Source organism: Glossina fuscipes, unplaced genomic scaffold (assembly GCF_014805625.2).
Source record: "Glossina fuscipes isolate IAEA_lab_2018 unplaced genomic scaffold, Yale_Gfus_2 3, whole genome shotgun sequence".
Classification (NCBI taxonomy): Eukaryota; Metazoa; Arthropoda; class Insecta; order Diptera; family Glossinidae; genus Glossina; species Glossina fuscipes.
This window is the reverse complement of record NW_023998417.1, coordinates 9,217,218-9,244,367: the sequence shown is the minus strand read 5'-3', so window position 1 is coordinate 9,244,367 and position 27,150 is coordinate 9,217,218. Positions and strand designations below refer to the sequence as shown.

At 31.4% G+C, this 27,150-nt stretch overlaps 3 protein-coding genes across 7 annotated transcripts; 2 read left to right on the top strand and 1 right to left on the bottom strand.

Moving 5' to 3' along the window:
• Positions 1-18: 18 nt before the first annotated feature.
• Positions 19-3,087, bottom strand: LOC119634693 (glutamyl-tRNA(Gln) amidotransferase subunit A, mitochondrial). 2 transcript variants are annotated; one of them, XM_038028999.1, is made up of 4 exons: positions 2,917-3,087; positions 2,613-2,860; positions 2,220-2,462; positions 19-1,068 (listed from the first exon to the last, which is right to left on the bottom strand). In XM_038028999.1, exons 1-4 carry the CDS (start codon positions 2,947-2,949, stop codon positions 75-77), a joined length of 1,518 nt encoding a protein of 505 aa, XP_037884927.1. In that variant the 5' UTR covers positions 2,950-3,087; the 3' UTR covers positions 19-74. The 2 variants fall into 2 exon arrangements, with proteins under 2 accessions (XP_037884927.1, XP_037884928.1); XM_038029000.1 differs by lacking the exon at positions 2,917-3,087 and having other exon boundaries at positions 2,220-2,454; positions 2,613-2,778.
• LOC119634694 (NADH dehydrogenase [ubiquinone] 1 beta subcomplex subunit 11, mitochondrial) lies at positions 1,304-2,007 on the top strand. The gene has a single exon (XM_038029001.1). The coding sequence runs from the start codon at positions 1,453-1,455 to the stop codon at positions 1,906-1,908; it is 456 nt and encodes a 151-aa protein (XP_037884929.1). The 5' UTR covers positions 1,304-1,452; the 3' UTR covers positions 1,909-2,007.
• Positions 3,088-3,737: 650 nt separating the features above from the next.
• Positions 3,738-25,874, top strand: LOC119634995 (elongation of very long chain fatty acids protein). Of its 4 annotated transcripts, none has more exons than XM_038029476.1 (8): positions 3,738-3,841; positions 21,361-21,450; positions 22,732-22,922; positions 23,286-23,366; positions 24,172-24,334; positions 24,413-24,549; positions 24,629-24,886; positions 25,670-25,874. In XM_038029476.1, the coding sequence occupies exons 2-8, from the start codon at positions 21,387-21,389 to the stop codon at positions 25,838-25,840; spliced, it is 1,065 nt and encodes a 354-aa protein (XP_037885404.1). In that variant the 5' UTR covers positions 3,738-3,841; positions 21,361-21,386; the 3' UTR covers positions 25,841-25,874. The 4 variants fall into 4 exon arrangements, with proteins under 4 accessions (XP_037885404.1, XP_037885408.1, XP_037885403.1 ...); XM_038029480.1 differs by lacking the exon at positions 3,738-3,841 and adding an exon at positions 7,954-7,973; XM_038029475.1 differs by lacking the exon at positions 3,738-3,841 and adding an exon at positions 15,762-15,995.
• The last annotated feature ends 1,276 nt before the right edge of the window (positions 25,875-27,150 follow it).

The window sequence follows — 27,150 nt, the reverse complement described above, 5'->3', positions numbered from 1 at the left end:
TAATAACAAAAAAAAATAAATATATTCATTGTACGTTCAAAATCTTGAAATAATTGATCCAATTTGTTTTGTTTTTAAATTTCATAGAGTTCTCTGTTATATAAACAATTGAATTCAAATTGATTTTCTAGCCAACGTGCAAATGTTAACAAGAGTTTCTCATTGAATTTATTACTCATTATCTGCAAAGAAATAGGTAAACCGTTAGCACTGAGTCTAATAGGTAGTGAGATGGCGGGTATTCCAGCCATATTGCACGGTTGAGTGCAAAAATCTTGTACTGCACATTGGTCACGATTAGAGGCTGTTATAAACTCCTTGTACAGTGGTGCTTCCGTTAAAGTAGTAGGCGTTAATAGCACATCAATTCGTTCCGCTGGCGAGCCTTCAAATACTTTCGTAAAGTCTTCCGTTATTAACCGTCGAACTTTTAAAGCTTTTTCAAAAAAATTCTTATAATTCTTCCTGAGTAAAAAAAAGTTCCCAGCTAATATTCTTCCTTTTACGATCTCATTGAACCCGTGGGCTCTGCTTTTGGCATAGAACTCTTCCGTACTGCAATCGTAATCAGCTCGATGACCGTATTCAATACCATCGTATTTCGCCATATTGCTAGCTACTTCGCACTGATTTAATATTGAATAAACATAAATACTAGCTGCTGTATGTGGTAGAGAAACTTGCTTTACTATTGCACCTTCATTTTCCAGTAAACCAGCCACTTTCTGCCAAGTTTCCAACACATCTTTTGATAGCTGTTCACAATGGTATTCTTTTGGCACGCCTACTCGGAATTTGCTAATGTCTATTTGTTCGGGTAGTGGAAGATTTATTGGCTGATATTGCATTTTTATGGTAGTCGCATCTCGCATATCAGGTCCGGAAACGCAATTTAAAATAGTAGTACAATCGCTAACTGTGCGAGCAAAAATACCGGGAACATCCATAGAATTCACCAACGGGATAAGGCCATGTCTGGAAACCAAGCCATAAGTAGGTTTCAGGCCAATGACACCGCAATACGATGCCGGATTCCGAACTGAGCCGCCAGTATCGGATCCTATAGAGCTGCAAACAAATGGTATTATAAACGAAAAAAAAAAAGTTGTTGTTTTGTTTACAATTGCTTTATACGGATTTGCCATATTAGGCATTTAAGTATAAGAAGGAAGAACGAAGAACTGAAGTCTATTAAAGGCACATATAAAGCAAGTTCGGCTATAACAAAACCAAGGTTTAGATTGGAACGACACATTACTACTTTCAGGAATAGCACTATCCATACATATTTTAGATCATCCTTTTTTTGCAAAACTTGGCAGCATTCGTTATTTGGCAACGCAACTACTAGAGACATTTAACAGCTGTCAGCTGCACTCATGTAAACAGTTGAAAAATTACTAAAGGCGAATTGGAAATTGATTTAATTTTGTGCATTAAAAATATCAAAGAATGGCTGTTCTTGTACGTTTTGGCAACCGTTCGGCATTGCAATTGGTCTTAGCCAGCCACAAATCGTGGAGCGTGAATCGTACGATAAAAACGTCGTCAAAAAAAGACGACACTACTGTTGCCGTACCAGCACCAGTCACGAAAGAAGATTTTGCCAATCCAAATCCTAAAAACTGGGTTAGCTACGGTTTCGAATATAAAAATGAAACAGATGATCGTAACGCTACAAGGTCTTCCTTCTTCTTTGGGCTTACGTTATGCATAGTATGGGGCACATTCGTTTGGTCTTATTTGCCTGATACACTAATGCGTGATTGGGCACAGCGTGAGGGATTTTTAGAATTACGTCGTCGCGAAGAAGCTGGCGCGGATTTGGTAAGCCCTAATTATGTAGATCCTGCCAACATTATTCTACCTTCAGATGAAGATCTCGGTGACACCGAAATTATAATTTAAATGTTTTTTAGTAATTGTCAAATTGCCGATATTATGTAATAAACTAATAGCAGCAGAATTCTTTCTATTGCTGCCGGAATCAGTTTTAAGAAAAGTGAATTAGTTTTTAAACAAACTATCTGTGTCTTTTAAGATCGAAATCAATAATTACAATAGCGACGAAAATATTTTAAGATTTTTTGGAATAAGCAGAAAAACATCAATTCACTTATTCACACAAATTGAATTTTTTTTTTGTTCCTTTATAAAGCTATCTGTATAAACCGAAAGGTGTCTTAATTGAATCATACATAATTGTACTTTTCACTTACGCATAACAAACGCCACTGGCCACTGCTAAAGCGGAACCGCCTGAGCTGCCACCAGCAATTCGCCATTCATCGTTTTCTAGATTCTTGCTCCAGATGTTTTTACTTGGACCATATATTGAATCGACACATCCAGAACCCATTGCGAACTCGTCCATATTGGTTTTACCAATTAAAATTGCTCCATTGTTCAATAAGCGTTCATAAATCGTTGCATTGTAAGGCGGTACAAAATCTTCTAGCATTCTCAATGTGAAAATAAAACGAAAGCATTTTTTTACTTTAATCTAGACAGCGATATTATAACACATAAATAAATATTTTAGGAGAGGCAGATATTCTATGGTCTATGCAAGCTTCTGACTAATACCTTATGGAATAAAGAGCGAAACTTACTTTGATGCACATGTGGTATGAATTCCTTTGGTGCAAAAATTATCCTTGATAGCAATCGTAACACCATCTAAAGGACCTTTCGTTCGTTTCTCAGAATAACGACGCGTTGATTCCGTTGCTGAATCATATGCCAGCTTTTTTGTTAACTTAATAAATGCATTTAAATTTTTGAATTTCTCAGCATCGTTAAAAGCACTTTTTGTAACTTCCAGTGGGCTGTTACTTCCCTCAGCAAATTTATTTGTTAACTGAATAAAAAAAAACTCGATTATATTCATTTTCCAAATTTCATGCATTCACATACATGAATAATGTTTTTTGGGAGATATTTTCGCATTTCTTTCACGTTCAAATTAAAACAAAATCTTAAATGTCAATCAGTTATAATAACAGCAAATTCGCCAAAGAACTCATCAGAGCGGAGATAAACAAGGAAAGAAACAAAAACAAAAATATAAGCTCAATATTGCATTCGAATGAAGTATATAAACGAAATATATTTTATGAAATACAAATATATATATATTTTACATTAAATTACATATATACGCAATCAGCTGCTTAAAAATAATGCGAGATTATCAACTAACATGTGTCAGCATATATATATACATATATATATATATATACATATTGAAGCATTTAATGTTTAGAAGAGGGATTTAAGACGCAAACCAAGCGTAATTGAGACAAACGGAATGAAACGCTTTAGATATATGAATTTTGACAACATCGACTATTGTGCATTTACTGTCATTGTAGTCATTCAGTAACATGTGATAGCATCAACTCGTCTAAATTATTTTCCGTGGTTCAAAAATATAAAAGTGCGGAATTTTTTGCTTAAGCTAATGCGGTGAAAATATTATCGAAAGTAAACCGGTGTTTTTCTTGTTTTCTTTTTTACTTATTTTTAAAATTTGACGTTCTCCGTTATCAGTTAACAAAATTTACTTTGATTGGACAAACATAAAAAAAGAAAGCAATTAATTTAGTAGTGATGTGCTGTTTGTGTGTGTGAAGCATTTTTATTGTGCATAAAATTACTAACAATGCATACCATCCATACATATATATACATATAATGTTCCATAAATAATAGCAACATAGATTTGGGCAAAAAAAAATGTTGGAAAGTAAAAAAGAATTTTAAGAATTCTACTATTGTGATTAATCATTTAAAAATAATAATTTAAATGCTCCGGAATAGCAAAAGCATTTATAATTAGGTGAGTAGTAAAACTACATTTTGATTGGAGATTTTTTTTATTCTTCTTTTACTATTACTCATCGCACATTTCTTCTTAAATACATACACAATTTTTCCGTTTATAAGAATGCGTACAAATATGCTCTTTTTATCTTTTGACACCCAAAAACTGAAACAGTTGTTGCTCCTGTGACAAACATTTTTTCCCACTTTTTATTTATTTTTTTTTTGTTTTAACAGATGTAGGAAGAAAATGTAATTACACGATTATTTTTAATACGTTGACACGCCCCCAATTGTTTGGAAATTTCAAAATCTGCAAAATTTTCTTTTTCTGTATCTTTATTTTTACTATAAACTTGCAAATACCGGAAAGAATTAATAACTCGAAAAGATTCGTTAACACCTACACACACTTTCCTAAGACCTAAGATAATAATAAGTTTGTCATATTATACGGAGTGAATATAAATGTGATATGTTTACATACTTGTTCTTATCGAATGAAAAAAGTAATGAATGTGAAATTTTCATATGTCTCTCTGTCCATCCACTCATTCTTTTCATTTATTGATGGAGAGCTCACTTCAAATAAAAAACATATACATTTCCAGTTCATGACCAAACAACAAGTGTGAAAGTGGGCGTAATCTGGCGAAAATGGTGACATTGCTTTCGGGTAGAAAATGTTAAGTTGAAGAAGTTCAACTTTTTTTTTTATAGTCAAACCAGGCACGCAATTACAACGTGAACCCGCTTAACGTAATTCTTCACTTCTCTTCATTATAAAATATTCTTATATCAATAGTTCCTGTTCATTAAATGCAATAAATTTTCGTAAAATACTACTAAAAGTTAAATTTTGTTGCCATATAAAGAGTTATTTTTTGCAAGCAGAAACTAGACAAAGAAGGTTATTTAGATGGATGGACGTCCTTAAATCGTTTCCGAAAATGATTTTGAAATGATTGATATAAAGCTACAAAGAAAGTTATATGCTTTTCGCATTCTACTCTTAATTAATGCTGTTCGCGAAAGAAAGAGGAAATAAATTCAAACAAGCATAATAGCTGGGGAGATTATAAGGATTAAATCATTTTCGCTACAAAATCTTGGTAAAAGCCTTCAATTCAAAAGCCGACTGGAAAGTGTTCCTTTTAATAGTTAGGAAATTATCTGCTGGATTGTAGCTGTGTCGCGGCAGAGGGGAGGAACAGATTTTCTTCATTTCAGCAATACTACCACGTGGTTATAATCATGGTTCCCAAAAATTATTCTATTCTTCGATTTTCATAGTTTCTTAACACGAATCTAACCTTGATTAGGAAGAGCACCACTGCCCCGAACATCTCCAGACTTGTGAAATGAAACCATCTTTAACGCAGTAATAAGATGTTCTCTCTTAAAGCAGAGCTTCAAAAAGTTTGTATCTCGTAAAACGAGTTCGACTAATTATCTTCCTCGTTTTTCTTGCTTGGCTAACACTTACCGATTAGCCATAAACTCATTAGGGCTTTGACCGCTTCTCTATCTCTTTCTCTTTTCTCACTTCCTTTCGATCGCCATCGAACAGGGGAATCCCCTAAGTGATGATGTGATCCTACGTCAAGTTTGGCCATTATTTCGCATTTCGTATATTAAAGTCCGACAAGTAATGAATTTTGTCCGTCAACAAAGGAACTTTCCGCACGTAAAACTCAGTAAATGTAGATGAAACTGTAAACTAGTCGAGCACTGCCGATCTCGTACTATAGCAACACTAATCTGTGGAACTAATTAGGTCATGTATCGTAGTTGACTAATACGGGATAGAACTAAGGATTGCCAAGCTTTTTCTGATTTGCGTCCCTTTAATGTTGTCCTGCATCTCGGTGCTACTCATTTTCAATGCTTGGAGTGGTATACTAACATACTTCCGGTTTCCTATCACCTTGGAGTTGTTTTGTCAACAATTTTTTTTCTTATATTAAACAATTAATTGCCCATAGATACTATCATTATTCACTCTAGTCTTCTAAATTGAAAATTGTTGAGAATTTGAATTGCGCGGTAAAAAGATTGTTTTTAAATTTGATCAAGTCGAACGGCGACCATTCACCATATTTATGTGTTCTTGGACTTTCGGATGAGTTGATGAGTTCAACATCATACTAATGATATCATTATTTAAATAAATGCATGTTAATTGTTAAGCACAATTGTTATTTTGTTTTCGCACACTTTAAATATTTGAAATAACTATTTGTGTATTGTGTATTTAGATGACCGTTCACCACCTAAAGTAATGCATTGCTTTTTGAATATATTCAAAGATCAGGTGATCATATGCGTCAGGTTAATGTTTACACTTTAGAAAAATACTTGCAAACGATTTTATAAGTTTAACTAAATGCGATTATTTCATTTATCTGTTATAGTATTTATGACTTATTCCGAAAAAAGATTTCGTGATTATAAGATTTAATCGTTGTCTCTCTTTCTCTCTCTCTTTCTCTTTATTATCATCTCTTAATCGAGCTGTCATCACTGGCCGAGAAAGCTGGCCCAGTAAAGCTTGATTCACATATGTTTGACTTAAATTCGTGAACTCACTTTGAATATGCCCGGGTAGAGTAAGGCAGAGTAGGCACAATTGAATAAAAATATAAAACAACTTTGACACAATCAAGAGATCAACTGTGCGTATACTTATGAACTTTCAAGATGACGTCAATTCAAAATTGACCAGTCACTCGGGAGATGTTCCTTATTTGCGTAATACGGTAAAGATCGGAAAGATGTAAGGAGAGGGAAAGAGATTGGGAAGCGCCCGTAGCTTGCTAGCATGGTTGTCCACATAATCGGTAACTGTTATACCTTTAACGACTAAGCACTCACTATAACTGCGATCAAAGTAAAGTCTACCGCGTTGAGGTTTGAACCCGCAGCGATCGCAGGCTTGGATTCTTATTTACTCGACTACTCATGCGAACAACAAATATTAAGTTTAAATAAAAAATTAATACAATTTGATGAAATCTGAAAAGAAAAAAGAAAAAGAGTTGTCAAGGATTCCTTTTAAAATAGCTATTCGTCCACTTCACTTGTGAAGGTGAGCAAGCTACGCTTAAAACTCGTTCACTCATTGACTCATTCATTCACTACCAATCGTCAGACGTTTTTTTTGCATAATTTGCTAAGGCATTGGTTAAGCGTTTTTTGTTCTAAGCTCTCGAACTGCAAATTGTACGAAGACTGCGCGTTGAGCGTGAAATCGTTTGATCATAAAATTTATGCCGAATAACATAATCATAGGATAGGTAAAGGAAAATATCTTGAATGTGTTCCCCAGGTTAGGTTCATTCTTCGTTCATTTAATACGATAAACCGATAAATATATGTAATGGGAGGTTGCAACTGACAAAAATCAGCCTCCGATAGGATCTCATTAGTTACGATATTGCCTTTAAGCGAAGTTTTTATGCAACTAGTTCCAGCATGCAACTCAACTCGTGTAAGGGAAAAGTGAACTAATTAATAACTTTATTATTTGGTTCAAACCAAGGAATTTTATGCTCATCTCGAACCTTTCTCGCACAAGACAACGAATCTTCTGTTATTGATTTGCTGAAATGCAGAATAATAGTTGAATCTATATATATATATATATATATGTATAATCATTTTCTTTCATGCTGTTGTTAACATAGACATATTTTTTTTTTTTTTTATGGAAACGTCATTAACAGATAAACTGGTTTATGTTTTCATTTAATAGGCATAGATTTAAATTGTTTAATTAAAAATTGTGAACGAAAACCTAATTCAAAAGATTTACCAATGAACAAGAGAAAGAAAGACATTGAGTGAGTGAGTCAGTGAGTGAGTGAGTGAGTGAGTGAGCGAGAGAAAGAGGGAAGGCATTCCGTTCCAATTTTATTGAATATATAAGAATTTTATCAACATCAACAAACAAACTCGTAATGTTATGACGAAGGAAGGAAAATGGCATAAAAGAGATTTGGATTTTTTTTTTTTTTGTATTTCTTCTGATCGTTTATAAAGCTTAACTATATCGCTATAAATGGTATTTTTTTTTTTGTTTATTTCGAACAGCCATTCTTGAGCCAATCTAATGTATAGCCGTGTAGTACCCCAATGAATACACATAGGTATGTAAAAGTTGACCGACTTACAAGCGAAAATATATAAAAGAAAGAAACACGCAATGGAATTCCAATAATTTTTGTGTCCGTTTTCTTACATGAGCTTTCAGCTCAGTTGTATTGAAGACTCCTAACTAACTCATTGAAATAACAATAAAATCTTTTTTGCTTTTAAAACATGAATTCAAAAAAAAGTCGGAAAAAAGTCGACAAACATCAACGCTATATATCTAATCTGTATAATACAGGATTGCATAAATGTTAAGCTAAGCTAATATTAAAAATGGGCGTAACTTTCAATTTATTCTATTATTTTCTTAAGTCCGACATACATGCACATGTGTGTATGTTTTGTATGCCGCGAGTTAGTAGATGTTAAAATTTTCTATCACTAGATCAAGATCAAGATTTGTACAATGATATTAATATTTCTCTGTCATTTTCGATACGAAATATTTATGCAAATTACTTTTCTTTTCGATAATACATACGATTAACGCGTTCGCACTTACTTGTTGACTTTTTTCTATCATATAATTTCAAAAGTGTCAAAAACATGTATCCAGTAAATAATTCTTGCTATTTATTTATTTGCATTGCATTTACATAATCAAATGAAATTAAACGCAAATTAAAATTTATAAAAAAAATTTCATTTCAATTTTGAATTGATTGATATTAGCCTTTTATAGCCCTCGCTTCAGTGATCCTATAAAGTATATATATATATATATATATATATGTATATACTACATATATTGTCATATCTGTCCATCTGTTTGGTTGTGTGATACGATCGCAATGCTGACGATATCGATTTCAAATTTCTCAATATTTCACTCATTACGCACATATTATGAAGGCTAGACGGTTGACACTGCTGCAAAAGGGGGAAAATCGGCCATACCCGTCCAAAGTTAAAAAGTGATTAAGTTTTCCTTTTTCTTAAGAGTTTAGCTAATTCATCCTAGGGTGAACAAGAAAGAATGTTTAAAATTATTCTCTAAAGATGCATTTACTCTGAAATAAATATGAGGAACACCACGATGTGGTGAAAAAATTGTTTCTTAGTAATATCAACGATATGGGTATCAAATAAAAGGACTTGTCGAATAGAATATGACAAGATAAGTGTGCTAGTTCCAAACTAAACTTCGTGAATGTCACGACAAGTTGGTTTAATTTCTTCTTACACAATACCTTTGAGTGAACTAAAGCCTCCTCTAGGCATAAAAAAAATAGCATGTGGACAGTGATGGGTATGCGAGATTCGGTCCTAGTTAAACATAAGTTTCTTTCTTGTTTATATATTTTTTTTTTTTACACGCATCACGAATTTCTTATTTTGATTACAACGAATACAAATACGCCTCAGCAATATATCAAGCAAATAAATCTGATCAACGTAATATTTTGCATAAATTAATTGACTTTTCTTTGCTGTCTGCTGTCGGTCTTTGATTGCAATATGGAAAGACGTACAAATTTGAATTTGGATTTCATATACAAGATTTGTATTATTTTAGTTCAAATTCTGAAGAGAATTTGAAAAAATTTTGAACATTTAAGTAACTTACTCATCAGTCAGTATCGATGAATATGATATGTAATAGAAAATTGCTTTCTATATCGTTTTTTGTTTGACACAAGTGTTGTTTTGGAACGAGCAAAACATTAGAAACGTATGTGTGTCGAATCGATCCTTTGTTAGGCTCATTATGCACTTGGGAAATGAAGAAAAGCAAATGAAAGAAAAATTGTTTTACTCTTGATATAATACTGCGCCCAAAAATTGTGACCAATATTCAAATTAAATTGCACGGATATTTCGAATATCGAATATATATATGTATAGATTTTTTCTAAATTGGTAGCATTGTGACAGATATCCGTATCATATTGCAAATCAAAATGTCGCTTGGTTTTGTACGATGCAAAAAGTACTTTTTTTCCCCCATTTTTACAACGTGTGCGTGAGAAAATGATTTCTGACTATTAAGCGGCCATGAAAAGCTTTGTTTTGAGACTCTTTCGAACGATCCGAGCAAATATTGTGCAAAAGATGAGCAAAGATCAAAGAAAATACCGAAAAAGTCGCTCAAAAATCAAGGAGTTTGCATCGCTTATCTATGAATATTATCTGAGTGTTATGCGACGTTTGAGCGAACATATATATTTGCAAAAACCGGCCTGAATAGATTTCACAAAAAAAGAGAACATTTATATCGATCCTACTACCTTTTTGGACAAAGGATTATGTCAAAATGTGACACTTTGCCTTTTAAGATTTGACTTGAACAAGCTTTTGATAAACTATATCCAGAACTCGATTTTCTGCAGAAGAAATTTTTGATATAAAGAAAAGAATCGATTGTTCTTCGTCTTCAAGAAAATTCCCATCGAAATGTGATACTTCGAAACTGACAAACTGACAATTCTTAGTGACGAGTGGGTTCAAATCCCAAGTGCCGTCGAGTTTTCAATAAAGCCTTAGATGCTAGCGTTTTCAGACTTTAATTAATAATAATAAAAATACAACAAATATGAAATTTTAATGTGGTTTTTAGTGTGTGGTAACCCGTGTCCACCCCTGATATATATATATTGTCATTAGTTGTGTTTAATTGCAACACGTAGCTTAAACTATTATAGTTTTTTTGCTTTCGAACAAAAAAAAAAAAAAATGGAAGTATGCTTGGTTTCTCCTTCATTTTCGAAGGGCACAGTATAAACACATATTTATATACATTTATTATATCCTTCTATTTCTATTCCATATATATATTTCCCTTTGTCTCTGCGTGCTGAAGATTGAATTCTTAAAATTGCAAAGAACTTATATCTGAGATTATAAGGAGACAAGACTTAATTTTATTTTAATTCTGTTTTCAGATTTGAAAAGTGAACCTAATACTACCAATACAATCGTATATAGTATATTATGTCGTATGTATTTTAGATAAAACATACATTTTCTTTAGCTTAGCTTAGCTTAGCTTAGGGTATCCATAGGTTTGATATAAGTTGCTGTTCAATGCTTTTTCGTGTTAATAACATGGCGTGTGAAAATTTTATTAATATATTGTATTAAGCGGTATGGGAAGTACTGAGTTAATGAAATTATTGATTTTTTTTTTTTTTTTATATTTTTGACTACAGACATAACTGTATTATGGCAAAATTAATACTTTTACAATCTGTCGGTAATGATTATAAGAATACTAGGAAAGGAATATATAACCTTTGGGCTTATGCTAAGCCTTTTTATTCTATGCAAGTTTTTCAATAACGAATGAATTTTTAAAATTAATGAAAAGAACAAGAAAGAAGAAGAAATTTATTCGAGCAAATCCAATAAATCATATCTATATATATTCCTCTTACTTGTAGACAGCGTTTTTTTTTTTTTTTTTTTTTGGAATTTTTTAGCTCATTTTTCATCGGCTAATGATGCAGGGACTGACTTTAAAAAGGAAAAAAAAATAACAAATGTTTTGAAAGCAAATTTCCTGCGATAAACAGAGCCATCAGGTATAAGGTTCAAATGTGTCAGGGACGTTGAACACTGTAACAGTTTAAAAAGTAATGAGCTTTTCGTCAAATCTTTTTTGGGAAGGTTTGAAAGTTTTTAAAATAATAATATTTAACAAGGTTATTAGTTTTTTATTTAAGTATTGACAAAGGCATACGAGGCTTTGCCACAAGCACGGAAATTGATGTAAATTTGAATTTCCAAAGAAAAAAAAAAAAGCACAGGAAGAGATCTTTTAATCTTCATATAATCATCCTGGTCAAGTGACCATGTATTGCCATAGAATTTTGGAAAAATTTAATTTTTTTTTAATTTAAAGTTTTACCAAACACACACAACTGTTTTTTTATATCATTTTTAACTATTTCACGCTAGATTTACGTGATCCGTCAATTTGACGGGTTTCTTACTTCAAGCACCAAAAAAATTTTGCTTAAGGTAGTAGATGTCTTCAAACGTGTAATATATTGGTTTCTAATGATTATGTGCAGCAAATATATTTCTCTAAAGCACGCTCCAAGTTGAAGGGTAACTTTTTATAAATCGTAACAGTTTCAAGAATAAAGACAAGAAGCGGAAATTTGGTTACGAATATTCCCTGATCGATATTGTTTATATACACGTCCATAATGTAGAAAAATCTTAAGTGATTTTTAAAAAAGTGATTGCTCAAGTATTTGCTAGAACTACCCGCATTTTCAGTGCAAATATTGGGACCAATCGGTTTAGCAATATGCCCATAATTAACGGTTAAATAGATGAACTAGCATTTATATACAATTTTACGCTCATTGAGTGGAAGTGTCCTCCTGACACTAAAGCATAGATATCGTCTCTAACAAATCGTCATTTTGAAAGTGTCAGACTTCAAAAGTCTCAACAGAGGAGCTTAGAAAACGAATGATTGAAAAAATATCCTACAAAATTATTCTTGCTCAAGTCGAAAAGTTCAACTAAGAGAGATAGCTGGCGTCCTAAAAATGTCAAAAGGCAATGTATTCGCTATTTTGCATTAGAAAATTGGGCAAGAGAAAGCGCTCTTTCAAAGCCAGGCGTTGCAATGGCATAATTTGATTAATGGAATTTGGAATCCATGCCCCATTCGACTAGAATCTTAGATTACAAGCTAATGAACTTTTTTTAAGGACTAAGCTTCGAGATTACTTGAAGAAAATTATACAAATTCAACGTTTCAAAATTTAAATATAAATATTTATATTAATATGGAGTGTATTCGTTGAAAATAGTTTATAGTGTGCAAAAATTAAATGAAAATGTCGTCATTCGAACTGTGTTAATGGATTAACTGTGTTGTTGTTGTTGTTGTTCGTCGTTACACATTAAAAAGAAAACACACAGAGCAAAGAAAATCAAAGGATACATAAACAACACGTATATGAGCATTATATAGGAAATAAATAAATATGTATATATGTATGTATGTCGATGCATCAAAATGCTATAGGGGTTCGTTAACATAAAGTTTTTAAAGTAATTTACGCGTAGCATGATTGCAATCTTAAAAAAAAAACAACAACAACCAGTTCACCTTTAATAGCAATCAAAAAGTCCCAGAACCTAACCGGTTTCAAAAAAAAAAGTTTGTGAAATGATTGGAAAACTAGTTCATTTTTGTTTTTTTTTTTTTGTTTTTTTGGTCTTCTTGCTTTTAGGTTAAGGCTACGCTGATGTGCGTGCTATATTTTGACTTTGTACGACACACACACACACACACACACACACAAGTACTCGTCACTGCTATGATATTTTTATGTACTTTGATCTCAAAATTGTTGTTAATGACGCGTTACTGCTGGCCGTAGTTTGCAATCTTCCTGCCCCTCGTTGCATTGAATCGATGTACCATTCATTCATAGCTACAATTTTTTTTTTTTGTTTTCATACAAAAAAATTAATATTCATTGGGTTTCATAGAAAATGTATGATTTCGATATGATATAAGTATTCTGAACATTTTTTATACTCTTTTTTTTTTTTTTTTTGCACCCACCACTGTAAGGTGGGAGTTTACTAACTTTGTTTTTTTTCATAATGTAGGTAACACCCTATAAAGTGTATATATATATATTCTTGATCAAGGTGAAATTCTGAATTGATTAAACCATATCTGTCCGTGTGTATGCCTGTGTGGCGTTTGTTGTTTGCACTCTCCTGGTCGCAAAAATGAAGATATCGACTTGAAATTTGATAGAGACATTGGAAGTCTTTGCACGCTGGCCGTTATTAAAAATGGGGCAAATGGGTCAGAGCGGCAGCATAAAAACTGCATATAGCTCCGTTTTTCTTAATAAACATTTGCTCGGGTTTTTGCTCGTTGCTCAGGAACTATAAAAGTTAGAAGATTGAAATTTTACCTCATTTACTCTACGTGCAAACCATGTACTCTTTATGCGAAAAAATGGATAAGATCGGCCATGCCCACTCAAATTTGCAACTGTTTTTATGCTTACGACAAACAAGACCGAATGTTTAAAACTATTTTGTACATTCCTCAAGTGCATATTTATTACCTTCTTGAAAATGAGTTAATTCTAAAATGACTATGGCAGAGATTGCGGTTAATGTTTTTTTTTTTTCTTAATAATATTAGCGTTATGGGTAACAAATGAAAGAACTTGGAGAGTAAAATGTGAAAAGCATAGTGATGGGTATGCGAGATTCGATCTCGCCGAACAAAAACTTTCTTACTTGTTTTTTTCTTTTATATCAATTTCAAATCTATATCGAAACGTTTTGCTTGCTAACTGATTCCCGGTTTTTTTTCTTCTTTTTTTTTTTCTTTTTTTTTCTTCTTTTATTATTAACACCTTTGCTTTCTTATCTCATATACTTACTTATATTGTTTTCTTTTGATTGGCACAAGTGCCAATGATGAGTGCCCTATGCTTATGCAAAATTGATGTAAAAACATTGTAAAGAAAGGTTAGCCAGTCAGTAGTTAGGCAGTAATTAGTAATTCAGTCATATTCGATTGTCGCGATCGCGTTCAAAAACAATCAGGTAATGAAAACAGGAAATTATTGGTAAGGTAAAAAGTACATTAATGGTTAGGCATGTGTTGGCTACAACCCATGTAATAAGTCAAGAGAAAATTTAAAATGAGAAAGACAGCGACAGCGAGACGGGCAAAAGGAAAGAAAAATCGAAAAAATTGAAAGCGAAAGTGCCTCGTAAATTGGTCATAATGCGATCACTGCTTATTATTTAGGTTGTCACAAAAAAAAAAAAAAACAAAAAAACAAATCAAAAAAAATCCAGCAAAATAGCTCTTATTTTTCATACAAGTTACAAGTTGAGTATGCCACCCATGTGAAGATCGCTGAGAAATGTTTAACTATGCGTAGCGCCTAATATCGGATAAAAAGAGGAGCAATGGAGAGAGGGAAGAGAGAGAGAGAGAGAGAGAGAGAGAGAGAGAGAGAGAGAGAGAGAGAGAGCGTGTGTGTGTGTGTATGAAATGGTTACGTCACATTTTTATTATGAATAATATTAAATAAAAAATTACAAGAAAGTTATATATACATATATATATACATATATATATATATATATATGCATAATATATGTAGGTGAGCATCCATATGTATATATAGATAGGATACTAAGATATTGAGAGAATCCAAGTTGAGTTCAAATTTCACGCGCAAACAGCATTTAGTTTGAAATTATAACTGCGCGCATAAGCATGTTATGTATGTGATTAAACAAAAAAATAAATGTAACGAAAACAAATTTACGATATAATTAATAAAATTAAATCGAAAATTAAATTTAATTTAATTTTTACGCTTTTATTACAAAGAGAGAAAAGTGTAAAAGTTTAAAGTTAAAAGAAAACCCTTTAAAAAAATAACAAAAAACAAATAAAGAAATGTATAGTATATAGCATTATATATGTGTACATATAATAAATTATATATATATTATAAATCTATAATAAATAAATTATAGGAAAATTGATTTCTTGGAACTGAAAGTAATTTACGTAAATGGTTTTTTTTTTTTTTAGCGGAACGCGATAAATAAATACAAATATACTGTGAAACAATAAACTTTTACTCAAAGCAAATTTTGCTTTGTTTGTCGACTGGGGGATAATTCAACATTTTGACAAAGTCAGCATAATAATAATAATAATAATAAATAAAAAAAAAATGATACAAAAGAAAAATAAGTATTAAAATTGTTTTCAGAAAAAAAAAAAAAAAAAACGACAATTCTTTTTTTTTTTTTTTTTTCATTTAAAAAACGATTCGACCATAATACCCTTAAAATTACGATTGGCGGTTCGCGTTTGTCGTGTGAGAGCACGTATATATATAATATTGTGCTTATTTGTCAATATTGTGCTTATTTGTTATTAATGTCCATAGCCTCTGCCGTTGTTACCAATAGAGCGGCAGGTGTGTGTATATATATATATATATCGGAGAGTTAAACCCTGTATATTATCGCGTTGAAAGCGTGCATAAAAAGTAAGTGCATACTTGAGTTGTTATTTGGGATTGATCTCGTTGTGACCAGTGAAGTTTATTATGTAAGTGAAATTTATGCACACATACCTATGCGCATGTGCACACGCACGCATTGGAATGGTTCATGAATGGTCGGTCATCGTCAATCGTTGATTGCTTCTCGATCGTTGCTTGTGTTCATTGCCATTTCAAAAATCGTAAAGAACATTCTCTAAGTTTGCAAATATATGCTTACCTAAGCGAATATATATATATATATATTTATATATTTGTTTGATATTTCTTGCATAAGTAGTATAATGTTATTCCTCCGATATATGCTTTATGAAATTAGAGAATGTATCTCGCGAATGCTGCTTCCATTTCAATTTATATCTTAGCTTATCTTCCTTAATGAAAATTAGAGTAAGGCATACTTGCTTAAACAAAGTCCACGGTATAAATTTGAAAAAGCGAAATTTTGCTATTACGATAAACACTGATAGTAAATGCTTGAATAAGCGAATGAATTATGCTTCAGTTGCCGCAATCAGAAATCGCTATTCTATAGATAGAGTTAACTAACATGTGAATGTGAATTTTACTTATCTTTAATAATTAAAGTTACGCGTGATATCTTTTTTTTTATGATCGTTAAAAGTACATTGATTGTGGATCATTTTACAAGTTGTTGTTGTTGTTGTTGTTGTTGGCGGTCACTCACAAAAGATTTACAACTTGACTTACATCAAGCTATATCGTTTACGATATTTCTTATCTATATAGTCATGAAGCATTGATCATTGATATCATTATGGGAAATTCATTATAAAATGTTTTGTTTTGCTTCTCAAATCCCTTAAGAGATGATAAATGGCATACAATCACTACTGCATCGCTCTCCAAATTAATAGCAAATATATATATGTGTGTAAATATATATATATATATATAGAAAAATCTGTTTAATGTTTAATGAAAAAAAAAAAAAAAAATACCATTCATGATCAATATTCTTTCATAAACAATTTTTTCCTTTGGAATATTTTGGATTGATTTTCTTGTTTACTGCCTCTTGTAGAGAGATTAAGTGCGAGGCCATTTAGTAAAGCATTTTTAACTAAATTCTGCTTAAGAAGATCTTCTCTTCGTAGGAAATCTTCTGTTAATTTGATCTTTTAACTATGCCAACAATGTGCTGTGGTAAGCCATTCCCTTACTAGCAACTATTTCACAAATATTTGTTATTATTATAGATGAACGTTTGTGTGTATTTGCTTTTTCTTTTTTTTCTTTTTTTCTTTTTAAAGTTTTAATGTATGTAAGTGTATATTTATGATAATATATATCTTCCTTCGCCTATAGCAATATGACTAAATATTATATCAGAGTATATATGTAATCTTCTTAGGGAAACTCTTTAGTTGTTATTGGGATTCCTGCTGCATACCGCAATCAATTGCTTAATAAAAAAAATATTCAAATCAACTTTTCGTGTGTAATGAATGTACTCCCGAAAATCCAAACAATGCCGTAAATAATATTTTGTATCTTAGGCTAAAGCTATGCTTATATGCTTGGTTGAGTCATCTCATGTTATCAATGGCAATAAATGAGTACATCGCACAATTATTAGCTGACCATTGTTTAGGAAACACTGCCTTAGATCACTGAAAGAAAGAAAAAAAAGAGTTTGCTTTTAACGCTTAAGTGTTGGCGATAAGTAAAAACAATTGTAAGACACGTAGTAGTTAAAATATTTAATTAATTTAACCTTTATTAATTTATGATTTTAGATAGTAACATCGAATTAATTTGACATTTATGTGTCATACTTGTGATTTTACTTTAGATTCGCGGCAAAGTAATGCCGGTTTTTAACTTTTCAATATCTCTCTCTATATATATATATATAGATCGCATTTTCACATACAAGAAAACTGAATTTTACTTATCGTTTATTCCGACGGAGTAAAACTTCAACCATATGGAATCGATAAGCTGGTACAAGGCACTCATCTCTTTTTCTTTTACCGAAAATGCTTGAAGTTGGCTTTGGTTGCACGAAAACTTGCTCTAGTATCGAGTCAAGTTCGAAATAATTACAAAATTATATATATATATATGTAAAACTTAAATGTATACATATTCACTCAACTTGATTTTGTTCTACGTTGGCAGGTGTGGTCATGGTTTTATTTTCACGTTACCTAACACAGATTCTTCCTCTGCACACTATTGTAGAAGTCATGTCAGTACATAAATATTATACCAATTATTGCGATATGCTGCCATTACTTCAGTTATATTGTTCTGAAAATTATTGCCTTTTTCTGAATATATATTATGAATTTAGATTCACCACATGCCCATTCTATTTAAAATTCCACATTTAATTGATCTCTCGAATTTTAATCGACCCTCGTCTAACAACAAGTTTTGAGGGCGATTGTAGACCGAGTGTAGACCGAGTGTAGAGTGTAAAGTTATTTGAGCCGATATGAAAATGAAAATTAACGGTTCTCCGCATACACAACTGTATGCACACGATCGTTGCGTAAAATTCAACTAAAAGTAGGCGGTAGATAACGCGTTACAAAAGTAATAATCATCTAACGAAAGATCTGTTGTGATATTGATAGTGTTGCTGAAAAGGAATTTTGTGTACACATGACGACTGCCTAACTTTCAAATTTGTCCTTATCAATGGCATTTTTCATCGATTTGTCTTTCGTCGCTACGCTCAAATTTTGGTTTACGGCTTTCTTAAACTAGATAATTAATATATAACATCTAAGTAGTATATGAAACGGATATTATTTTTCGCACAACTTTGTTGATATAGTTTATGAGTCTTATTTCGATTGTTATTATTTTTGATATAATTAAGTAAGAAACAATTAATATTTATTACTTGTTAATGCTTCATATTGCTTTGGGAATGCGTTTAATGGGTTTAAAACACCTGGAAGTCGTCTAGTTCTTATCAAGAGCGAATATATATATATACATTAATATATATATATATATATATATACATCAATGTTTGTATTTATATATATATGACTTAAATGAAGGAAAATTTGCAAAAAAACTATAAATTATTAGCTAGAAAGTTAGATAAAAAACTTGTAAACCTAAAGTTCTATCAAGGGAGTGCGTGTTGCGGCTTGAGAGGATTGTCTTGGAAACAAACTTTTCGATAGTATCACAAAATATTTACGGATAAACCTTTGCACGGGAAAAAATGCAAAAAAAAAAAAGGAAACTGAGAAACCTTTATATATATCTACAACAACAATATTAAAGAAAAATGATTTTATGCGGTGGAGAACGCCGGCACAAAAAAAATCTCCCCCAAAAATAAAATGTTCAAATTTTACGAAATAACGAGAAAATTCTTTCCAAATGCAATAAAGGATTAATTAATCTCGCGGAGTTATTTCCATAACGCCCATAACTCGAACAACATCTGTCGTGATTCAAAACTTAAATATTCCTCTCTCCCGCTACCCCTATACATATTCATGCATGCAGAAGTAAAAACTGCACTAAAAACAAGCACACCGCACAAGAACAGATTCAACTGCGTACTAAATTTGATTTTTATTTGATTTTATGAATTTTCCTATCTCTCCATCTCTCACTTGAGACAGATGATGTCCATTTTCAGGCTTTATTGAATTTGGTTTCATGACCCTCAAAGTATCTGCAACTGAGAGTCACCGGATGGAGGGACATCCAATCGGCTCGGAAGTAATCAAAAATATGTTAATTTGCTATGAACTCTAAGGTGTATCTGGCAGAATAAGAAATGTCTTCAGTGGTGGGGCAGAAAATGCAATTTGTTATAAAGCTTTTTGATATGTGTATGTAACACTAACACTACCGCGATTTTGCATATAACTACTTCTCTACCAAAAAGAATCATTTTGATCCGTTCTTTTGATGAAATTGCCACAGTCGCAAAAATGGAAATAATCAGCACAAACATTCATTGACAAAGTAGTTGCGATTTGTCCCTATGCACACCTTTCCAATGCAATAGCAACTGAAACAATTTCGAAAAACCGCCGACAAAATTTTTCATATTTTCATCTTTAATAAATTGAAATTAAGTTCTTACCGTTAATTGTGGATATATCAGTAAACCGATCGGAATCATTAATCATTTGGTTTAAATAGGCAGATTTTCCGACTATTGATCTTGACATGATCAATAGCTATAGATAAAGATATGCCCAAAAAGCACAAAATTCTTTTCCAAAGTAATTTCAGTTTATTATTCATTGGGGGCGTGTATGTAGGCAGATCGCAATCAATATTTTTAACAATGAATTCTTAATTGATTGGAGAAAGTCTTTACCTGCCTTTCGGTAGCAGTAGGTAAACATCATCGTTATTTCGAAAACTGGAGTAAATAGGAAAAAATAAATTAATTGCAGATAGTTGAAGGCGTTTTCGTATAAGTAAAGAATGCTACACAATTTTGAGCTTAATATTTTTTTGAAGACATTTTTTTTTATTATTTTCTTACTTACGAGAAAATAAAGAAGAAGTAAGGATTCTTTCGCCTTTCCCATTATGATTGACCTTAAATATGATTGATTTATAGATTGAAGATTAGAAGATTTGCAAATGTAATTAGTAATGCATTTAATTAGTTCGTCGCGTCTGAACGAGCCTATGAATGAATAATTTATTAATTAATTAATAGCATATTCATTTTTCATTCATCATTCATGATCTAATTCGGGGATTTTGAAAGTTTGCAAAAGTTTCGTGAAAGTATTTTTTCATGTGAATAAAAAAAAAAAAAAAATGTTATGGAATACAAAAGAGTGTCTCACCTTCATATTCGTATAATATAAGTTATGCAGTAATTTATTATTATTTAGTAAATATGTCTATCTCTCTTTCTTATCATAATATTTGATGAAATGCTTGTAAATAATATATATATATATATATATATATATATATATATATATATTCACATTGATTTTTTACGCATTCACACAACGACTGTTAATTAATGATTGCGTTAATAAGCGGGTGAAAAACAAATTCTTTCCGCTTTTTTTTATTTTTTTTTTATTATATTTAAATTATTTTTTCTATATTTAAATATAATAGTTTTACGTATACATAGCTTAAATGCTTAGAGATAATAATTAGATAAATGTATATAAGTGGGATAAGCTTTTTTAGAGTTTTACGTTGAATGAATGAATTCCTTTATAACGGAAAACTGAAGAATTTTTCATTTTAGTTGAGTTTCATTCTCCAACGAAATTGTCATTTTGTTTTCTATATTAATTATTCTTTCCTTTTTAAATTGTTCTTTTCTTTTTTATTTTTTATTTTTTTTTCATTTGTTTTTCAGATATAAAAATTTTAAATATTAAAATAATGGCGAGACTACTATTAAATGATATTCATCTTTGGTATACAGACCTAATGGACAAGAGAAGTGGTGAGTACATATATATATATGCTAAATGCAAAATATATCGATTTCGATTTCGATTTGTTAAGAATGTTGAAACTAATTTGTCTTCATGCTATGTGAAGTTTTCCCTTAAGTAACGAAAGTAAAAATACTATTGTGATAAGGCCGCGGATTGAACATATCACATTGGCCAATAATCGTAAAATATTTTCTATATATATATATAACATCTTCGATAAACGAATTCCGTCTAAAGTGTGTTATCATTTGTCATATAACATTAGAGATAATTAAGCGGCCATTAGATACCCAGTAAATAGGACGCATATATATGGGCTTTTTTAAAACTGATGATCGGTGCATTTGATTCAAAGAACATTTTTCGCGTTCATTGCTAATTTTGTCGGAAAAATATATGAATAGATGGTGGACGACGTTTAGACGAGCATGCTATATAATCGTGCTATGATAAACTCTATATTATTTATGGTTAATGAGAAACACTTATATACCTTCAATACAATTGTTACTGGGAGAAAACCAAGCAATGATCCATTAAGGCAGACAGGATTGTATTTAATCATCGTTTTATGCCTGCTTTTACAGATCCACGCTTCTTCAAATAAGATGAACTTCGGTTCGAAGAGATAGAGAGTAGGGAGAGCTTAGATTTCATATGAGCCTGGGCTAGAAACTAAAAAACTTTTAGACAAAGCATTAAAATAATCCTCCTTAAGTAGTTAACTGATCTTTTGTATGACATGACTATATATATATTACGATCCGTTAATCAATCCTTGTAAGATTTCTTTATAAAGGACGTTTGTATTCGTCATAACAATGTATTTTAGGAAATATTTTCGTCACTTTGTCAAGTTGTTTCATTACAACCCAATTTCATATTACGCTCCGTGCTTGGCGAGTATATCGGTGAAGTGATCGACGCATTTTCGATGGTTAATCAAAAATTATTATCCATTATATCGTTTTGTTTTGTGTACCGTCTGAATATATTCTGAACTCTACGCAAAATTCAGAATGAATTGTCTCATTAAAGTGCAGAATCCGGAATACATTTTAGCTTGAAAAGGAAGTTTCAAGGGGAATTTTACCAACAAAAGAGGACCACATTAAAGGAGGAAGGAGGAGGAAGAATTTTTGAAAACGTGATTTAACAAAAGAAAAAATGCGTGACAAAAAAATCTCTTAATTGAAAAAGCACAAACACACGTAGCTATTTAAAAAGTGTGCTCTTTTTGCTTTTATTATTTTAAATTAATTTATTTGTTTTTTCTCATTTTCTAGATCCGCGAGTTAAGGATTGGCCGATGATGTCCTCACCGGCGCCAACACTTGCTTTATGCATCCTTTACGCCTATTTTAGTAAGTCATTAGGACCAAAGTTAATGAGAAATCGTAAAGCATTCGATTTAAGAAAACTTCTGATCTATTACAACTTATGTCAGACACTTTTCAGCGCTTGGATGTTCTATGAGGTTTGTGTTTAATGCACTTTTAATTGTACAATATTTCAAAAATGCATAACTTACCATTACCGTTAGTCAATTATAAAAAGAATACTTAAACAGTCAACTATGCTTAGGGTCAGATTCTTTGGCAAGGTGTTTTAAAAAGTAATTTTAAAATCGGGGACTCTGCTGGTATAATACTTGTATCATGTTGTCCGAAAGAATCGACAAGGTGCCCGATGGCATATTAGCTTCAAATAGGTATAAATGGAATGAGGTGTTAATTTTTTTTTTTCTTTTTTTTTCTTTTTTGGGTAGTGGTGAGTAGTGCATAAGACAAAAGTGATCCTTGTTTCTCATTCTTATTTTTTTTGTTTTTTTTGTTTTTAGTATTTAATGAGCGGCTGGTGGGGTCATTACAATTTCACATGTCAACCTGTTGATTATAGTAACAATCCTTTAGCCTTAAGGGTAAGTACTTAATATTCATACAAGTAAATGCTTTAAATCAATTCTATGTCAGTTTGATCGATAAATTGTTGCCGTTTTTGTTTTTGGAAAAGCGCTTTCACGCCTCTCTAGAACTATTGGGATTTCTTGGTGAAAATCACAAACAACGTTTAAAGTAAAGTTTACATCATTGAGAGCGATATAATTTATTGCTAGACAGGGCACGGCCATGGCTTTTTATACAAACTCTCCTAACTTGATCAGAATCATTAAAAATGTGCTGCTGCTTTACGTCAATTGCTTCAATCACATTAGGTCTTGATTGTAGAAAGTGAACTCAATCATACACACAGTTGATGAAGCATCATTTTCTTCCCTTTGCAAAAACGCATTATATTTATGTGACGTCAATCCGGTCTTTGCCGCCATTTGTGCAAGCACAAGTCGCAAATTTTGCATTAGGAAGGGCTAGTAATTATAGACTAATGTCTAATGTCTATTAAAAATCCCTTGTTTGCCGAGATCTCCTGATAATTGCGGAGAAAACATGTCTTTCACAGACTTTATCCATTAACCCATTACCACCCATTAATAATAAAATCTAATTTTACTTATATAATGCATATTTTAGCATCCTAAACTTTTAATCAGACTTTTGTTCAAAACCGAATAAAATCGTGATTTAGTTTACACAAGTGATAATGACGAGTTCCGGAGAACAAGAAAGATTGGCAAATGAAAATTTCCGAAAAGAAAGCCAAATTTTACTCATCAGACTAATATTGGTTGCTCAAAATATCTTCATTTTAATTTTATATAATTGCAGATGGCTCGTACTTGCTGGTGGTATTACGTATCAAAATTTACAGAATTTTTCGATACATTATTTTTTATTTTGCGTAAAAAAAATGAACATGTTTCAACACTGCATGTTATACATCACGGTTGTATGCCTTTCTCAGTATGGATGGGAATGAAATATGCCCCAGGTAATAAATATAATCGCAATTATTAATATTATTCGGGATAACTTTAACATTTAAAGAGGATTGACTTGTTTATTATAGGTGGACATAGCACATTTTTTGCATTATTAAATACATTTGTACATGTGGTCATGTATTTTTATTATATGATTTCTGCCATGGGACCTAAATATCAAAAATATATTTGGTGGAAAAAATATTTAACTACATTTCAAATGGTAAGTCCTGATTACTATCATACATTGTTGTGTCGTGTGTGCTGCTGCTTTAATATTTACTTTTTTCCCATTAAAACAGGTTCAATTTGTTGCTATATTCACACATCAATTTCAATTGTTGTTCCACGAATGTGATTATCCTCGCGGTTTTATGATTTACATTGGATTGCACGGCGTTATGTTCCTGCTCTTATTTTCCGATTTCTATAAAGCAAAGTACACTAAAGGAATTCAAGCGAATAAGAGTCATATTGAACGAAACGGCACGAATTACAAGAACTGCCCAATTAATGGAGAAATTTACACTAATGGGCACAGCAATAAAGGAGCTTGTATGGTATGTTTATCAAATATTTGCTCAGCACGGCTCAGCTTATCTTTAGCTTTAGAGATCTCATAAATTCTATGCATTTTTTGCTAGTGTCAAATTCGGAATCCACTTAAGCATATCCATCCATCTATCTATCCGTTTGCGAATTTGTACAATGACTTTGGTAATTATTCTTCTGTCCTCAAAAGCATTGAAATTTGCACACCTGTTGAAAATGAAACAAACTGGTGTAAAGGCACACCTACCGCCTTTTTTTATTCATTACTCATAAAGTGCATCCACAAAAATGAAGAAAAAAAAAACAACCATGCCCATCCATTATTAAAGAGCAAGGAAATGTAGTTGTTTTGTTGTTTTTTTAGTAATTTTTAGGCTAAGATGGTGGACATAACAGATTCACAGTCACAGTCGAATGTAATATTCTTACTGGTTTTCCTCTACGTTTACTCCTCGTGTTCTGGACTCCAGAAGTCACGAATGTAGGACTTGTTATGTTATACCATACACTAATTAAAAATGTTTTATTGCATAATTGATATCTTGACCCGATCGTTCGCGATATTAACAGCATAATCTAGATGTCGTTTGCAGCGAGAACTGCTTGAGTTTCTTCATTCAATTTGTTATTGTGATTTAAAGCATTTTGCGGTTCGTGGTAAACCTTGCTCATTAAATAAAACTTAAAAACTTTCTGGACAGAATACTGACATATTCTTTTTTATCAGGGCAAGCAACGAATTGTATAAGCCTTTTATTCAAATACTTATGTGTTTTCGTTTCTCATTTCAGCCGGTTGTAGATGATGAAAATGATGGTAGCGCGGACCTTGACGATTATAAAACAAGGAGTAATGGCATTTATAAGAATGGTTTTACTAATGGTCACATTTTATCCACCAATGAAGCGATCCTGAATTCAGACACTAACACCTCTAGTCTTCACCAGAGAAAAGTCAAATAAGCGCATAAATTTAAGTTCTATATATATATATATATATATATATTTTTTTTTTTTTGTATTTACAATATATTTGTATATTTGTTGCCACCACTCTCTTAACTCAGGCTTATGTTATTCGTAAAAACAACACACTTTCAACAGGCGACACAACAACAAAAATAAGACACTACTCATTTGTCTGTCCACATTGGTAAGAGCATCATAAAATCGTAAAAAAAGGATTAACAATAGTATTGAAATTCACTTTACAATTTTCTTTACTATTGATTGATTGATTCAATAATTTTAACGATTGAAAAAAGAACATAAAACGAATGCTTAACAAATAATTTATCGCGACAGAATATCGAAATTGTAAAATTATGAATGCAAATAATTAATTGTCAATTTATCTATTTTTTATCTTTCATATAATTTTTTCATCCATATATATTCGAGAGATTTCCCGAATGGATTAAACTAAAATAAAACAGATGTATATATTTATATGAAAACGTACCACTCTAGTTAGTTAGTTAGTTAGTGTGGTTACATTTAGGAATTTTAATATTTTTTATTCTATTTTGTTCAACTATCATTATGTATAAATATTATTTTCTTAAGTATATACGTAATATAATCGAGAATTATTTCCAATCGAGTATATTTAGGCTTTTGTGAAGAGAAAAGAGGTTAAACAAAAAAAAAAAAATGTAAATTTTAATTTATTTTGAATCATAATTTCAATGAATGACGACAGCGGATACACTTGCAAGTTGAATGACATATGAAAAGTATTTATTACCGGGTGCCTTGTAAATGTTTAGCGTGAAATTTGCTGATCATTCATGTTATAATCATCATATAATTATTATTTATTTGCTTATTATTATTATTTTTTATGTTTTTTTTTTTCGTTATAATTTTAATTGTTATGCAAATTTTTATCCATTTTTAACAAACATCATTACGCACAATTTCTTAATTTTAAGTATGACTTGTGGAAACGAGGGACCGACCATATATACTCTAGAAGAGAGACAGAGAGATCAATTGGCTTAGGTGAAATGGGAAAAAGTCTTCTTTTATCACAATCACAATGGTTTCATAATCGACGTAGCGGGATTGAATTTTTCAAAGCATTTCATTCGAGTAGTTTGATATTTTATATATATATATATATATATTCTGATCCTCTTTGATTTCATTATGTAAAGTTTATATATACGAATTCATTTACGGTACAAACAAACATCGGTTCATAGGATGCACAGACAGAGTATATTAAATTTATATCCAAAATGTGCTTAGCACTAGGTGACGGATATTCA

Excerpts from the sequence above, each read along its gene's own strand:
- LOC119634995 (XM_038029476.1), top strand. The coding sequence starts at position 21,387 with ATGGCGAGACTACTATTAAATGATATTCATCTTTGGTATACAGACCTA. Across the intron at positions 23,367-24,171 it reads ACAATCCTTTAGCCTTAAGG|ATGGCTCGTACTTGCTGGTG; the intron begins GTAAGTACTTAA and ends ATATAATTGCAG. Across the intron at positions 24,335-24,412 it reads GGGAATGAAATATGCCCCAG|GTGGACATAGCACATTTTTT; the intron begins GTAATAAATATA and ends TGTTTATTATAG.
- LOC119634693 (XM_038028999.1), bottom strand. The coding sequence starts at position 2,949 with ATGCGAAAATATCTCCCAAAAAACATTATTCAT. Across the intron at positions 2,861-2,916 it reads TCCCAAAAAACATTATTCAT|TTAACAAATAAATTTGCTGA; the intron begins GTATGTGAATGC and ends TTTTTTATTCAG. Across the intron at positions 1,069-2,219 it reads GCCAGTGGCGTTTGTTATGC|CTCTATAGGATCCGATACTG; the intron begins GTAAGTGAAAAG and ends ATTTGTTTGCAG.
- LOC119634694 (XM_038029001.1), top strand. The coding sequence starts at position 1,453 with ATGGCTGTTCTTGTACGTTTTGGCAACCGTTCGGCATTGCAATTGGTC.